Source organism: Ranitomeya imitator, chromosome 1, assembly GCF_032444005.1.
Source record: "Ranitomeya imitator isolate aRanImi1 chromosome 1, aRanImi1.pri, whole genome shotgun sequence".
NCBI lineage: Eukaryota > Metazoa > Chordata > Amphibia > Anura > Dendrobatidae > Ranitomeya > Ranitomeya imitator.
Genome location: NC_091282.1, coordinates 783365640 through 783380065, shown reverse-complemented (window position 1 = coordinate 783380065; position 14426 = coordinate 783365640). Strand labels below are relative to the sequence as shown.

Here is a 14426-nt window from a genome sequence, read left to right as displayed (position 1 = left end):
ATTGACTCAGCACCAGTCGCACAGCAGGGAAAGCCCATCCTCTCAGCAAGCATGGGAGGGGAGACACTGTTTTTGTTTTTATATTAGAGTCCTATAGAGATGAGCTTTGCCTAGAAGCCTATAACAGTAGATACAGGACTACAACCAATGTTATATTCTCACACAGTGGTGGATTATAATGGGGGCCGTATTGCATCGGGGGTGCAGACTGCATAGAGTTATACATTAGTGGTTCATTTTTATATTCAGGGTGCAGCAAGGGACATTATGTATTCAGGTAGCAAACATATGTGGTCTTGTTATTTTCAGGGGCTCGGTGACCACTGCTGCACTCCCTGCAAAGACCAAGTCGTGGCTGGAAGACTTGTAGAGAGATGATGAGAGTTATACTCTTGGTTGAAAACAAAAAGCTCTTGTATACATAGCACCGTCCCTTAGAATGTAGTTTCTGTTCTTATTACAATACTAGATGGTAGCCCGATTCTAACGCATCGGGTATTCTAGAATATGTATGTAGTTTATGAAGATTTAAGAATAATGCAATGAATACACAGGATTCGGCCGGCTGGGCGCAACCAATCAGCAAAGCGTGGTTCAAATCCCGAGCCAAATCGTGACCAGACTGCGCCTGTCGCTGATTGGTTGCGCCCGGCCGGGCGCGATCAATCAGTGAAGCCAGGGCCGGCTCCAAGTTTTTGAGGGCCCCAAGCGAAAGAGTCTCAGTGGGCCCCCCTTTTAACACATACCATGATTCATGATGCACTGATACAGCAGAGAAATATAGCACAGCCACGTAGCATATAACACAGCCCACGTAGTATATAACACAGCCACGTAGTATATAACACTGCCCACGTAGTATATAGCACAGCCCACATAGTATATAACACAGCCCACAAAGTATATAACAAAGCCCACGTAGTATATAGCAGACCACGCAGTATATAGCACAGCCCACGTAGTAAATATATAACACAGCCCACGTAGTATATAGCACAGTCCACGCAGTATATAGCACAGCTCACATAGATTATAACCCAGCCCACGTAGTATATAACACAGCCACGTCATCAAAGCAAAAGGTAGCTACTTTGAAGAACCTAGAATATAAGACATAATTTCAGTTGTTTCACACTTTTTTGTTAAGTATATAATTCCACATGTGTTAATTCATAGTTTTGATACCTTCAGTGTGAATGTACAATTTTCATAGTCATGAAAATACAGAAAAATCTTTAAATGAGGTGTGTCCAAACTTTTGATCTGTACTGTATATAGCAGTATGGGCACCATATCCCTGTTAAAAAAGAATTAAAATAAAAAATAGTTATATACTCACCTTCCGGCGGCCCCCGGATCCAGCCCAGGCCTTTAGCGATGCTCCCACCAGGTCCGTTCTCAGTGATGCTTTGCGGCAATAACCCGTGATGATGTAGCGGTCTCGCAAGACCGCTACGTCATCTGGGGTCATTACCGCAAAGTATTACCGGGATCGGAGCATCGCGAGGAGCAGGAAAAGCTGCTGGGGACGCCGGAAGGTGAGAATATCACGACTTTTTAAATTATTATTTTTAACATTATATCGTTTTACTATTGATGCTGCATAGGCATAAAAAGTTGGTCACACAGGGTTAATGGCAGCGTTAACGGACTGCGTTACACCGCATTATGACGCATTAACGGACTGCTAAAACCCTATGTGTCCGCTGACTGGAGGGGAGTATGGAAGGGGCACTGACTGGAGGGGATTAGGGAGGGGCCAATTCGCTGCCTGACTGTACCTGTCGCTGATTGGTTGCGGCCGGCTGGGAGCGACCAATCAGCGACGTGGGATTTCCGCGACAGACAGATGGAAGTGGACCCAAGACAATTATATAGTAGGATGTGGAGCGCCGTTTATTTTAACATAGTGTCCTCTCATATTCAGAGTCATCCCTTATTTTACAGTGTTCTGACATTGTGCTGACTGTTATGGACCTGGTGGTTAGGAGCACCCGGAACGACCTGATGTTTAAACTCACACAGGATAAGCTCTGGGAAGTGGGAGCTCTGCTGACCGCAACCCCTAATCCTATCACACAACTAGAAATAGCCGTGGAGCGTACCTAACTCTGCCTAGACGCCTCTTCACAGCCTAAGAGCTAACTAGCCCTAGAGATAGAAAATAACGCCTACCTTGCCTCAGAGAAATTCCCCAAAGGAAAAGGCAGCCCCCCACATATATTGACTGTGAGTTAAGATGAAAGTCACAAACACAGAAATGAAACAGGTTTCAGCAAAGGGAGGCCAGACTTACTAAACAGACAGAGGATAGGAAAGGTATCTTTGCGGTCAGCACAAAAAACTACAAAAAACCACGCAGAGTGTGCAAAAAGACCTCCGCACCGACTCACGGTGCGGAGGTGCCACTCTGCATCCCAGAGCTTCCAGCTAGCAAGGCAAAATCATGATAGCTAGCTGGACAAGGAAACAATGAACAAATAATTAACTAGCAGGGACTTAGCTTCTGCTGGAGTAGACAGGTCACCAGAAAGATCCAAGAGCGAACTGAACCAGTATAAGAACATTGACAGCTGGCATGGAGTAACGATATAAGTGGAGTTAAATAGAGCAGCCAGCCAAAGAATAAACTACGTCACCTGTGGAAGGAACCTCAGAAGCAGCAGCTCCACTCACAACCACTAGAGGGAGTCCATGGACAGAACTCACCGAAGTACCATTCATGACCACAGGAGGGAGTTCGATAACAGGATTCACAACAGCTGACCTTTTGTATAGTATACACTTTTATAAGTGTCCCCCCTTATTGTGCAAAGCATCATCCTCCCTTATTATGTATAGTACAGTCCACCATTACATAGTATGCTCCCTTATTGTATATAGTGGCGTCTTGAATTGTAGTGTACCCCTTAATGTGTAATGCGCCATCTGCCATATTGTATATAGCAGTGTGATTTATGACAGCGTCCTCCTTTACCTTTAATTCTCCTATTGTGTAGAGTACCATCCTGCTATGGTGTATAGAACATACTCCATTACAAAATGTCTCCTCCCTTATTGTGTGCAGCCCTATCCACATTAGTGTCACTCCATTATGTATAGTGCATTCTCCATTATAATGTCCTCCTTTATTGTGTATAGCACCATTCTACATTACATAGTATCCCACTTCATATGTATAGCCCTATCCACATTATAGTGTCCTCCCTTATGTATAGGGCATTTTCCATTACAATATCCTCCTTTATTGTGTATAGTACCATTCTACATTACAGTGTCCCTCTGTATTCTGTAAAGCACCATATTTCTTTATATAGTATCTTCTCCCTTATTGTGTATAGCCCAATCCACATTATGGTGCCGTTCTCCATTACAATGTCACCCCTTTTTGTGTATAGTGGCATCTTCCATTGTAGTGTCCTCCCTTATTGTGTATAGCACCTTCTTCTTGTATTGTGTACAGTGCTGTCTTTTAATTACATAGTGTCCTCCCTTATTAAAAGTTTGTTGAGCCTTCTTCTCTCTGTTCCCTCGTGTATTGCTTAATCCCCACCAGAGTGGCTGTGTGTACATCATATGACCCCCCTTGATGGGACATGTCGTGGGACCCTCCACACTTGTCATACGACTTGTCAGATGAGAGAAGTGCTACCTAGTTTAAACTGCCTGGATTCCTGATTACTTCTAATATCTTCTGATAAGTGAGAACTAGAGGACTTATTATTTTGGAGTCATTCTCCATTGTTTAGTGATTGTTGGTGTGTTACCATATGAGAAAAATTTCCCAGAAACTACAAAAGTCTCCAGGAAAAAAAAAGAGATCTCTCCCAGGGGTCACATCTTGTTCCTGTATTCTAGTTTACTCTTGGGCCCTAGCATCCGGATGTTGTTACTGGCAGCACTCAGGTATAAGGATGGGTGCAGGAATGAGGAGAAGCAAATATCTGTTCATTGTAAGAGGCGTGTATAGATGGGGATCTGCAAATATTGGGGCCTGTAGTTTGCATAAATGAGATTCAGCATAGACTAAAGCTTGGTTTGAGGTCATTATCAATAGGGGATTTGGGCTGGGTTCCTATGTATTGAGGGCCTGCTCTGTTGTCTCTGTATCATTTCATTATTTGAGCTTCATATTCTGTAAATTGGAAGCATGACCTAAATTAAAGGGACGGGCGTAATACAACAATTCACGCACTTCTTTGTACACCCCTTTTCAGAGTTTCTCTGTAGTTAGTATGTTCTGATGTCACTTCCTGGATGTGGCCACATTGTAGCGGTTCTGTAACATGGGAGTTATAATGTGTTACCCTTCCCACAACCGGAGGTCGGATCCACGATTACGGGAAGGCATCTGACATGGATGTGTGGGCATCAGTTAATAAGTACAGGAGCAGAGCCAGGACAAACTACACTTTGGATTGTCAAATATTGACCCTGGACACAGGACGTTGGTCTTTAGTCTCAGATTCTGGGGATTTGGGATCCAACCATTCAGATGACAGGTGAGATTTACATTTATACGGCAGAAACCACTTTTTTGGGGGACTGAATATGATCATAATGATCATATATGATGCTAATGATCATTAGCATTAGTTGTTTAATATTTATCTACATCCACAACTGGTATCTGCTCCTTATAATGGGATGTAACCGATGTGAATAGGTCTCCATGTATTGTATGTAAACCATCATGTGCAGCCAACAGGAGCACTACAACTCCCAATATGACCCACTCATATTATACGTAGAACACTACATCTGCCAGCATGCACGACCACTGAACTTGATAAAAATAAAATGCATTTCTTGTATTTTGATTTAGGACACTCAGTGATGAGACGGGCACTGGTCTTCGCTCTTGTCGGGGTTTGCCTGGCTCATTGGGATCCCAAATCACAGAAGGACAATGAGGACGATGACAGATCACTTCGGATCACCGATCATCTTCAAGATGGATTTCCTCAGCACTTGGATCATCTTGATAGATCTCAGAATAGCTCAGATCTTCTAGATAGTTCTCAGAATCGCACGGATCATCTCGATGGATTTCAGAGCCGCACGTATCATCTCAATGGATCTCAGAGCCACAAGGATCATCTTGATGGATCTCAGAAGTGCATAGATCATCTTGACAGATCTCAGAGACGCATGGATCCTCTGAACAGATCTCCTCTACGCTTGGATCATCTTCGGGACTTCTCCAATGGCACAAGCGATTTTTCTGTGATACAGATCTCACAGATGAACAGTAACTTTGGATTCAACCTGTACCGAAAATTAGCCAACAAGCACGACCACAACATCTTCTTCTCCCCGCTCAGTATCTCATTCAATCTCGCGTCATTAATGGTTGGGAGCCGAGGAGATAGCTACGACGAGCTCCTGACTGGTCTTAACTGGGAAGCCCTGAAGACCAGTAAACGCCCCGACCAGTTACCGAACTTGCTGAAGGAGCTCAGAGATGGAATCAGGAGAAGTGATGGCTATGACGTGGAGCTGGGCAGTCTCTCCTTCGTCCACCATCTTTTCACCCTCCACGATCAGTTCATCAATGAGACCAGGGACTATTTCGACATGGAGTACCGGAGCCTCGACTTTCACAACCAGGATGCCAAAAACATCATCAAAGACTTTATAATCAAAAAGTCAAAGGGCAAAGTGACCGAACTCATGGATGAGATTGACCCGCAGACCAAGATGATCCTTCTAGACTTCATCTCATTTAAAGGTATTGACTGATTATTTAAGACCGGGGTCTAGCTGTCCCACAGGTAGAGAAATAGAAAACAAAAGGCAGCACCAAAAGAAGACAGAGGGTGCAAAAAATCCTTCCAGGTATATACCAAACCTCATGCTATTGTCCAGAAAGATGAAGGCAGCACTCCAGTAGAAAAAATAAGAGTATTTTATTGGCCCATGTGCGACATTTCAGTCCAAAGTGTGGACCTTTTTCAAGCCTGTCCCACAGGTAGTCTGCCGGACCCCAACAAGGTCTGGAACTTTTTTTTTCCTTTACCCAGTAATAATGGCATCCTCTAGACTAGAGCATCTTCTCCATCTTCCTCAGAGGCCATGTGTAATTTGGAGGACAGTTGCTCAAGCCAAGATGAGATCTGCTTCCTATGATAGCAATAACCTAGTGGACTTTGGGGCCAGAAGTGTTGTCATAAAATCATATTTATAGATTCTTATCTACATATCATTATGATTTATCAGTGACGGATGGTGCATATTAAAGCCTATTCAGCCTTAAGGAACCTTTAAAAATAAGCTGATCACAGAGTATCACACTATCATGGGGAGACGTTGAACTGACCTAGAGAGTTTTCTCTCTACACTCGCTCCACTATGACATTATTGAGACCCTGCAAAAAATATGGAGGATAGTTCTGGGGTGGCCCCTTTAACAACCAATAGGTCTATCCGACGCCTGTCACATGTTAGTCATTCACTTTTCTTAAAGGGATAGTCCACAGTTTTAAAAGACATTGCCAGCCCTGACCCAAGGTTGTGTCTACTATTACAGCTCCATTAAATTGAAGGCTTTGAGTTGCAAAACTTTATAAATAACCTGATTTGTAAGAAGGCATACATTTTTATTTTGCACATCCCTTTCAATTTTCTTTTTTTTTTTTTAAATATATTCCTGTTCTCAATATTGGATTTTCTTATTTTTCCAGGTAAATGGCAAGTTCCCTTTAATCCGGACTCGACCACGACCAATTCCTTCTTTGTGAACAAGTACAATTCGGTGAAAGTGCCGATGATGTACAAGACAGATAAAGTGGCCTCCATGACTGACAAGTCGCTGTCCTGTACGGTGCTGAACCTCCCATACAGAGGGGGCGCTCACATGCTGGTCGTCATGCCGGTAAAGGGAGGAGACTTCGACGTATTAGAAGACAAATTATCAATGAAGCTCGTTACGACCTGGCTGGAGAAAATGAAGACCAGGTAAAGAGTGCACCCTCCACTATGTCCAGGATGCAGAGATCTAGGATGCTGTATGATTAAAGTGGGTTTTCCAAAGTCATCTGGTGCCACCACCAATACTGGGAAGGAGGGTCCCTGAGCCATTGATGTGGGTGTTTGGTGGCTTCCAAGACCCTGTCCTACATTTTGGAGAATGGCTAAGAAGTTTGCGATCGATCTAGCTGATATTGATGACTGGGGGTCCCTCCTTTTTGGTTAAAATGGGGCCCCAAAGGTGCACTTGTCCTTCTCCTATGACCTCACCGATCATTCAACCCTTGCTGTTCAGTGTGAAGACTTTGCCTACAGCAGCCTATATCTCTGCTGCCTCCACCACGAGCCCTTGCAGTCTTCCACTTTTAGGGATGTGCCATACAGCACATTGTAGCTGATCATCCGCCAGATAATAGTATTTTTCATTTGCCAACAGAAAAACCGATGTTTTCTTTCCAAAATTCCGAATGGACCTGAAGTATAAGCTGAAGTCCACCCTTGAGGAGATGGGCATCAGGGACGTCTTTACTGGGAAGGCGAATTTCACCGGTATGACCGACGAGAGGAACCTGAAACTTTCTGAGGTACGTTCCATACAACATACAAATCAGTCTAAAACGGCCACCGACCTCACTGGGTACCCCTTACCTGCCTTACTACTAATTAGTGATGAGCGGGCATGCTCAGGCGTTCTCCGAGTATCTTGGGCGCGTTTGGATACTAATGTTTAAGTCCCTGTGGCTGCATGTCTTGCGGCTGTCAAGACAGTCTGATTGTTAGACAACCTCAACACATGCGGGGATGGCCTAACAGCCGCAAAACATGCAGACGTGGGGACTCAAACATATCACTCAAACTCCCAAGATACTTGGATAACACCTGAGCATGCTCGATCATTACTACTGTGATTCCACCCATGTTAAACCCTCTTTGATAATAGCCCCCAATATTGCTGGACCTCCTCTTTTCGTATTTTTTCTTTAGCTTTTTAAAGCCCCAAGCCATTTTCACTGACCCAAAAATAAAGTGCCATGTAGACCCTTCTGTTCCCTTGGTAAGATCTCAGGTAGGGTCCCATATCCTGGCATGATCCTTACAAGTTCCCACTAACAGTCCTATGAACCGAAACGCGACAGAGATCGCCACTGCTGTCTAGTGACGTGGAGAGCTTCAGGCTGTGGGAACAGTTGACATCACCCATAGTCATCCGCACTGTGATTGATTTCCTTTCACGTGATTTCTAGATTACCCAGAGAGCAGTGATAGATGTCGACGAGATCGGGACGGAATCTGTGGCCTTCACTGGAACGGAAATGGTGGCCTTCTCCCTGCCCTACACAATCCGCGTGAACCATCCCTTCATGTTCATGATCTTCAACGAAAACTACAAATCGCTGCTGTTTATCGGAAGAGTGAACAACCCCTCCGAATCCTAGCATATGGAAGGACTCTGCCCAAAGAAAGAGAAGGCTTACCTCTTCTTAATGTTTCCTTTTAAAAGGCATGAATACTTTTGCAACCAACTTTTTCACATCTAAAATACAGAAGGAAACAACTTAGTAAATAGTTTGAATTAAAATTCCCTTTTTTTTTATCTAGAGCTCCTATGCAAAATTATGTGTATCCATGGTAACAGGCAACAAACAAGCCTTGTGTAGTCTGATCCTGCAGCTAAGTAGAGGCAGAGGGGGTCGACTGCACATAACTTGCAAACAGTGAAGCGGAGAGTATAACGGAAGAGTCAGATGGCCGTGTTGCTCAGACAGGGATCGCAATGCATTGTCCGGACCGGCCGGCGGCTCTCCCGACCCGAGCATGACAGCATGTATTTCTATGCAGCTGTCACGGTTCCGGTTAGGAAAACCGACGGCCAGTCTGAGCGGTGCGATCCTCTTCCAAGTCATATGGCCGTCTGACTCTTCCCTAACACAGGACTGCAGGATCCGACCACACAGGGCAGGTTTGTCATCTGTAACCATTGGGACGCAGAGGAGCTGTGTACCCAAAACGGAAAAACGTTTTGTAATTATAACTGTTTGCAAAATTGCTGTTTTTTAGTATTTTTGGAGTAAAAAAATATAAAGTTTGTTGCAAAAGTGTACACACCCTTTAAGAGGAAACAATGGAAGACACCTTATTTTGTATATATCTTTAATCAGGTTTCTTTTTCCAAAGTTGCTTCATTTTATACGTGCTGCGCCATTCTTCATAGATGCAAAAGTTCTCATACCCTTGTAAGAAGCATAGTTCTGTATGGAATGGGACAGATTATAGACTTGACATGAAATATAAGAAAACTGCCAAAATAGCAAATTCTTATTTTATTTTTTATTCTTTTCCGGTCGGCAACAACATCGATAACTCCATTAATTCTTCTAAAAATATATATTAAACCCGAGAATATTTTTTAATAGCGATTTTCTCCCAAATTTGCCCTTCAATGTACTGGATGTGGAGGAGGATGCACGAGTAGCTCGACACGTGGGTGGAATTAGTGACCTCTAATGATACTAATGACAACTTTGTGTAGTTTTTTTGAGGGTTTTTTTTCTCATAAATTATCCAAGACCTAAAGGTTTTTAGCAACATGTTTATTAGCAATGATACATGCACTGCGCGGTCTCAGGAATCACTAAATCATGGACCTCGAAAAAAGCGCACATGTAAAAACATCCAGGGGCACCGGTGACTTTTTTGTTTTCTCTTTTTTTTTTTTATATAGAATTTTCATACAATGAATAAAAATACTTTTTGATAAATTTACATTTTCTCATCGCAAACGTCGCAGACATCTCTCAGGGACAGGGGGTAGCGGGAATCAGTCACGGTCATAGATGCGGAGGTGTTTGGCGCGAGGGGCGGAGCATAGTACAGTAGTAACGCGCAAAACTGGTGGTCGCTGGGCAAAGAAAAAAAACTATTAAAATACTCTAAAATATCAACTCAAGTATTTACACCACTGGGGAACACAGGACTGTAGAAAACGTCGCAGCGGTGGTCTGTGATTCCGCTCTCGGATCTGCCTGCAGAGGGCGATGTGGCCTCCAATAAATAGCGCTTGGCTCCTTTAAGATAATAGGTTTGCGGGAGGCTTATAGGGAGATAAGCGGCGCCCAGATCAGCTAATAAACGCGTCCACCGTGCAGCGATAATCTTGGAGCACATTTCCTCTTCTGGATTCGGATCGACCGGAGTATAAATACATATTTTGCAGCGCGCGGTTCAATATGGTGCGGCACCGCTTCTCTGTGACTTCTTTGGTTTGTTTCTTCCTGGACCCTGGAGCTAAGATTTGGGTTTTTTGTTTTTCCTTTGTGAGAGACAAAAAAAGGAAGAATTTGTAACTATTCAATTTAAAGACAACCCCTTTAAGGTGTGGGGAGGGATAATTGTAGTAGACCCCCGCCCCATTGTGTCTGGATTTCCTAGAGGATTACTCGCAGGTACAATCATCCAGGCTCAAAATACAAAGTAATTATACTCCAGAGCTGTATTCATAATTCTGCCGACTGCTGTAAAGCTACGGAGACCACTATATCGAACTACTAATTCTCCAGCTACAGGCATGCTAGGAGCTGTAGTTTTACAACAGCCGGTCGCTGCTCTACATAATATATTGAGGGAGATTTTATATTCTAGAGAGTACTTGGTGCAAACACCATGTCTCCTACAATGCATTGCAACAGTAAGGTCCTGCACCCTATAAAGAACCCAGCAGAACTATGAGCGCAGCTCTGACTGCAAGATCAAAATGATGAATGCCAACCACTAAAAGCCAGTCAATTTCTTTAAGGAACGCTCCATGTAAAGTTCATCCAGCGCTGTAGTCTTAATGAGGCATGCTAGGCATTTAAAGGGCCCCGGTATCTGTGGGTGACGACTCACAGGCTAAGCTTCCTGGATTGCGGCTCTTTGCTGCCATTACTCTTCTGGTCGCTCGTGCTCACCGGACTTCGGGATGACGCTGCTGCGGCGGTGGAGAAGCTCACAGAGGCGCTGGCGCTGCCTGTCCTGGCTTTAAGGGAATCTTCTAAGAGAGACAGAAAGTGAAGCCAGATGAAGGATGATCAGATTGTGAGCTGATGGATTAATAAGGACACCCCCATAGGTATCAACGGACGATGCAGCCAATCGAACGGGATATGGAATTGCTATTTAACCTATTCCCGACATGTGACTATTGGAAGAAGGCAAGAAAGAGGAGAAAGGAAAAAAAGGAGCGAAGAAAAAAAAAAGAAAAAATGGCAAATTGCCATGTTGGGAAGGGGTTAAAAAGCTTCATGGGATGTCCTGGCAGCAAGGGGTCAGCAGCAGCCCCTCTAACTGCCCCGACCCAGCTTCATTGCAAAGACCCAACGTCACTATTGACTACAGCACTGCAGGTTCAACATTTGTATTTTTTTTTATTCTTTTATATAAAAATGAGAAAAAGGGAGGGGGTGATTTTAGCTTACTATTTTTAAAACATATCACGGCGTCCGTAAAAATACGATCAATCAAGATAAATAATTACTTAAAGGGGTATTCCCATCTCCAAGATCCCATCCCAATATGTAGCAGCTGTAATAATAATATTTGCAAATTAGAAACGTGGCATAGTTCTTCTGAATAGCTATGTCACTTTCCACATGTGCAGGGCATTGCAATGCTCAGGTATCCATGGTTACGACCACTCACAGTGACCGTTAGTTGCCAATGGTCTTAACCTTGAAAAAGAAGAAAAACAGCGGCACTCACCAGTTTGACAGCAAATATTCAGTCTTTTATTAGGAAAAGTGGATGACTGCCATTTTGTGACTGAACGTTTCAATGGCTCACCTGGTCCCGTCGAAGCGTTCAGTCACGAAACGGCCATCATCCACTTTTCCTCCCCCTGCACGCCTCCTTGAACCTGCACGTCCACATGTCTCTTGAACACTCCGTGAAGGGTGTAATAAAGGACTCAATATTTGCATTCAAACTGGTGAGTGCCGCTGTTTTTCTTTTTTTTTCATCGAACTTGGATGTATATGATGAAGCACCATCCATTGTTCGAATTTAGGCTGTGATATTTCAGTTATTAAGGGGATCCACATCTATAACAGTGCTTGAAGCTATTGCTCTGGTGCGGTTCTGCGGTTTTCCTATGGCTGCATTTGTGAACAAATTGGCATGTCTTAAAGTTCTGAATTTTGTATTGACCGCCAATATACATTTTTCTAGCACAATGACTGTCGCAAAACCAAAATGGAAAAAAAAATTGCAGAATTGCATTTTTTCCCCACTATTTTAACCTCACATTAAATTTTTCCCTACATCAGCGGTGGGCAATTAATTTTCCGAGGGGCCACATGAAAGACTGACTATTGTGGAGGCCAAACTAATAAGCCAAAATGAATTCAACTCAATATTAATATTGATAAATTATAATTATTATATATTATTCATAATTATATTAATATTAATTGTAACACTTAATATTCAGCAGAAGTAAGTATGTGGATATCCCCCTATATATCATTTGAACCCAAGTACAGCCCCTTCTGTATATCGTATGAGCCCCCCAACAGCTCCTTATAAGCTGCACGAGCCCAACACAGCCTCCCCCATATACACTACATGAGCCCCACACAGTGTCCCCATATACTGCATGAGCTCCACAGTCTCCCCATATGCAGCACGAGGCCAACACAGCCTCCCAATATGCGACATGAGCCCCACATAGCCTCCCCCATACTCAGCATGAACCCCACACAGCCTACCCCAATATGCGGCATTAGCCCCACACAGCTTCCCCAATATACAGAATGAACCCTACACAGCCTCCCCAATATGCGGCATTAGCACCACACAGCTTCCCCCATATACAGCATGAACCCCACACAGCCTCCCAATATGCGACATGAGCCCCACAGAGCCTCCCCCATACTCAGCATGAACCCCACACAGCCTCCCCAATATGCGGCATTAGCCCCACACAGCTTCCCCAATATACAGAATGAACCCTACACAGCCTCCCCAATATGCGGCATTAGCCCCACACAGCCTCCCCATAAGCGGCATTAGCACCACACAGCTTCCCCCATGTACAGCATGAACCCCACACAGCCTCCCCAATATGCGGCATTAGCCCCACACAGCCTCCCCCATATACAGCATGAACCTCACACAGCCTCCCCAATATGCGGCATTAGCCCCACATAGCCTCCCCCATATGCAGCATTAGCCCCACACAGCCTCCCCAATATCCAGCATTAGCCCCACACAGCCTCCCCCATAAGCAGCATGAGCCCCACACAGCCTCCCCCACAAGCAGCATGAGCCCCACATAGCCTCCCCCATATGCGGCATGAGCCCCACACAGCCTCCCCAATATGCGGCATTAGCCCCACACAGCCCCCCAATATGCGGCATTAGCCCCACACAGCCCCCCAATATGCGGCATGAGCCCCACACAGCCCCCAATATGCGGCATGTGCCCCACACAGCCTCCCAATATGCGGCATGAGCCATACACAGCCTCCCAATATGCGGTTTGAGACCCCCACAGCTTCCCAATATGCGGTGTGAGCCCCACACATCCTCCCAAAATGCGGCATGAGCCCCACACAGCCCCCCAATATGCGGCATGAGCCCCACACAGCCCTCCCACTATGCGACATGAGCCCCACACAGCCTCCCCCATTTGCGGCATGAGCCCCACACAGCCTCCCCCATTTGCGGCATGAGCCCCACACAGCCTCCCCCATTTGCGGCATGAGCCCCACACAGCCTCCCCCATTTGCGGCATGAGCCCCACACAGCCTCCCCCATATGTGGCATAAGCCCTACACCTTTCTCCCCCATATGCAGCATGAGCCCTACACATCCTCCCCCATATGCAGCAAGAGCTGTAAACAGCCTCCCTATACACAGCATGAGCATCAGAGCCTCCCCACAACCTCCCTATATACACTGCATGATGCCCCCATAGCCTCCCCAAATGCAGCATGATTGCCCCATAGCCTCCCATGTGCAGTTTGTCGCCCCCATAGCCTCCCATGTTAAGTATGTCACCCTCATATGCACCATGTGCAGCATGTCACCCCCAAAGCCTCTCCATGCCCACCCAAACATCCCATAAACATGAAAGAAAAAAAAGAACACCACATACTCACCTCGGTCCTGTTCCCCGGCTCTCTGCTTCTCTCTCCGGCGCGCTGACTCTCCGCAGCACACAGCTGACACAATGAAATTACATCATCATGTCAGCTGTTTGTCACTTCAATTGGTGAAGGAAGTGTCCGGAGGCCACTCCTCAACCAAAGACATCAGCACAGATGGAGACAGCGATCGGACGGGCACGGTGCGGCCCGTGGACCTCTGGTTTCCAGCCCCACGGCTGTCTCGGTCAGCGGGCCGCATTTTGCCCAGGTCTGCTCTACATCATACGGTAAAATTAATGTGTCAATTAAAACTAGAAATTGGTCCGAAAGAAC

The 14426-nt window shown here is 45.1% G+C and overlaps 2 protein-coding genes across 6 annotated transcripts in view; one reads left to right on the top strand and one right to left on the bottom strand.

Annotated features, from left to right (window-relative positions):
• The first annotated feature begins 4408 nt into the window (after positions 1-4408).
• Positions 4409-10119, top strand: SERPINA10 (serpin family A member 10). Of its 2 annotated transcripts, XM_069737306.1 has the most exons (5): positions 4409-4502; positions 4826-5731; positions 6684-6957; positions 7406-7553; positions 8214-10119. In XM_069737306.1, exons 1-5 carry the CDS (start codon positions 4496-4498, stop codon positions 8403-8405), a joined length of 1527 nt encoding a protein of 508 aa, XP_069593407.1. In that variant the 5' UTR covers positions 4409-4495; the 3' UTR covers positions 8406-10119. The 2 variants fall into 2 exon arrangements, with proteins under 2 accessions (XP_069593407.1, XP_069593416.1); XM_069737315.1 differs by lacking the exon at positions 4409-4502 and having other exon boundaries at positions 4540-5731; positions 8214-9723.
• Positions 9276-14426, bottom strand: part of PPP4R4 (protein phosphatase 4 regulatory subunit 4) — a 128119-nt gene continuing 122968 nt past the window's right edge. For 2 of the 4 annotated variants that reach the window (XM_069737275.1, XM_069737293.1), the window contains exons 24-25: positions 10855-10999; positions 9276-10279 (exon numbers count right to left, since the gene is read on the bottom strand). In XM_069737275.1, the coding sequence (XP_069593376.1) occupies positions 10255-10279; positions 10855-10999 (170 nt within the window). In that variant the 3' untranslated portion in view covers positions 9276-10254. The remainder of the gene's footprint in view (positions 10280-10854; positions 11000-14426) is intronic. The other 2 variants (XM_069737283.1, XM_069737267.1) reach the window with 1 other exon arrangement.

What these genes read in the sequence shown, in the direction of transcription:
- SERPINA10 (XM_069737315.1), top strand. Translation starts at nt 4,801, where the DNA reads ATGCATTTCTTGTATTTTGATTTAGGACACTCAGTGATGAGACGGGCA. An exon ending in CTGGAGAAAATGAAGACCAG is followed by an intron (nt 6,958 to 7,405) that starts GTAAAGAGTGCA and finishes ATTTGCCAACAG; the next exon opens with AAAAACCGATGTTTTCTTTC. An exon ending in GGAACCTGAAACTTTCTGAG is followed by an intron (nt 7,554 to 8,213) that starts GTACGTTCCATA and finishes CGTGATTTCTAG; the next exon opens with ATTACCCAGAGAGCAGTGAT.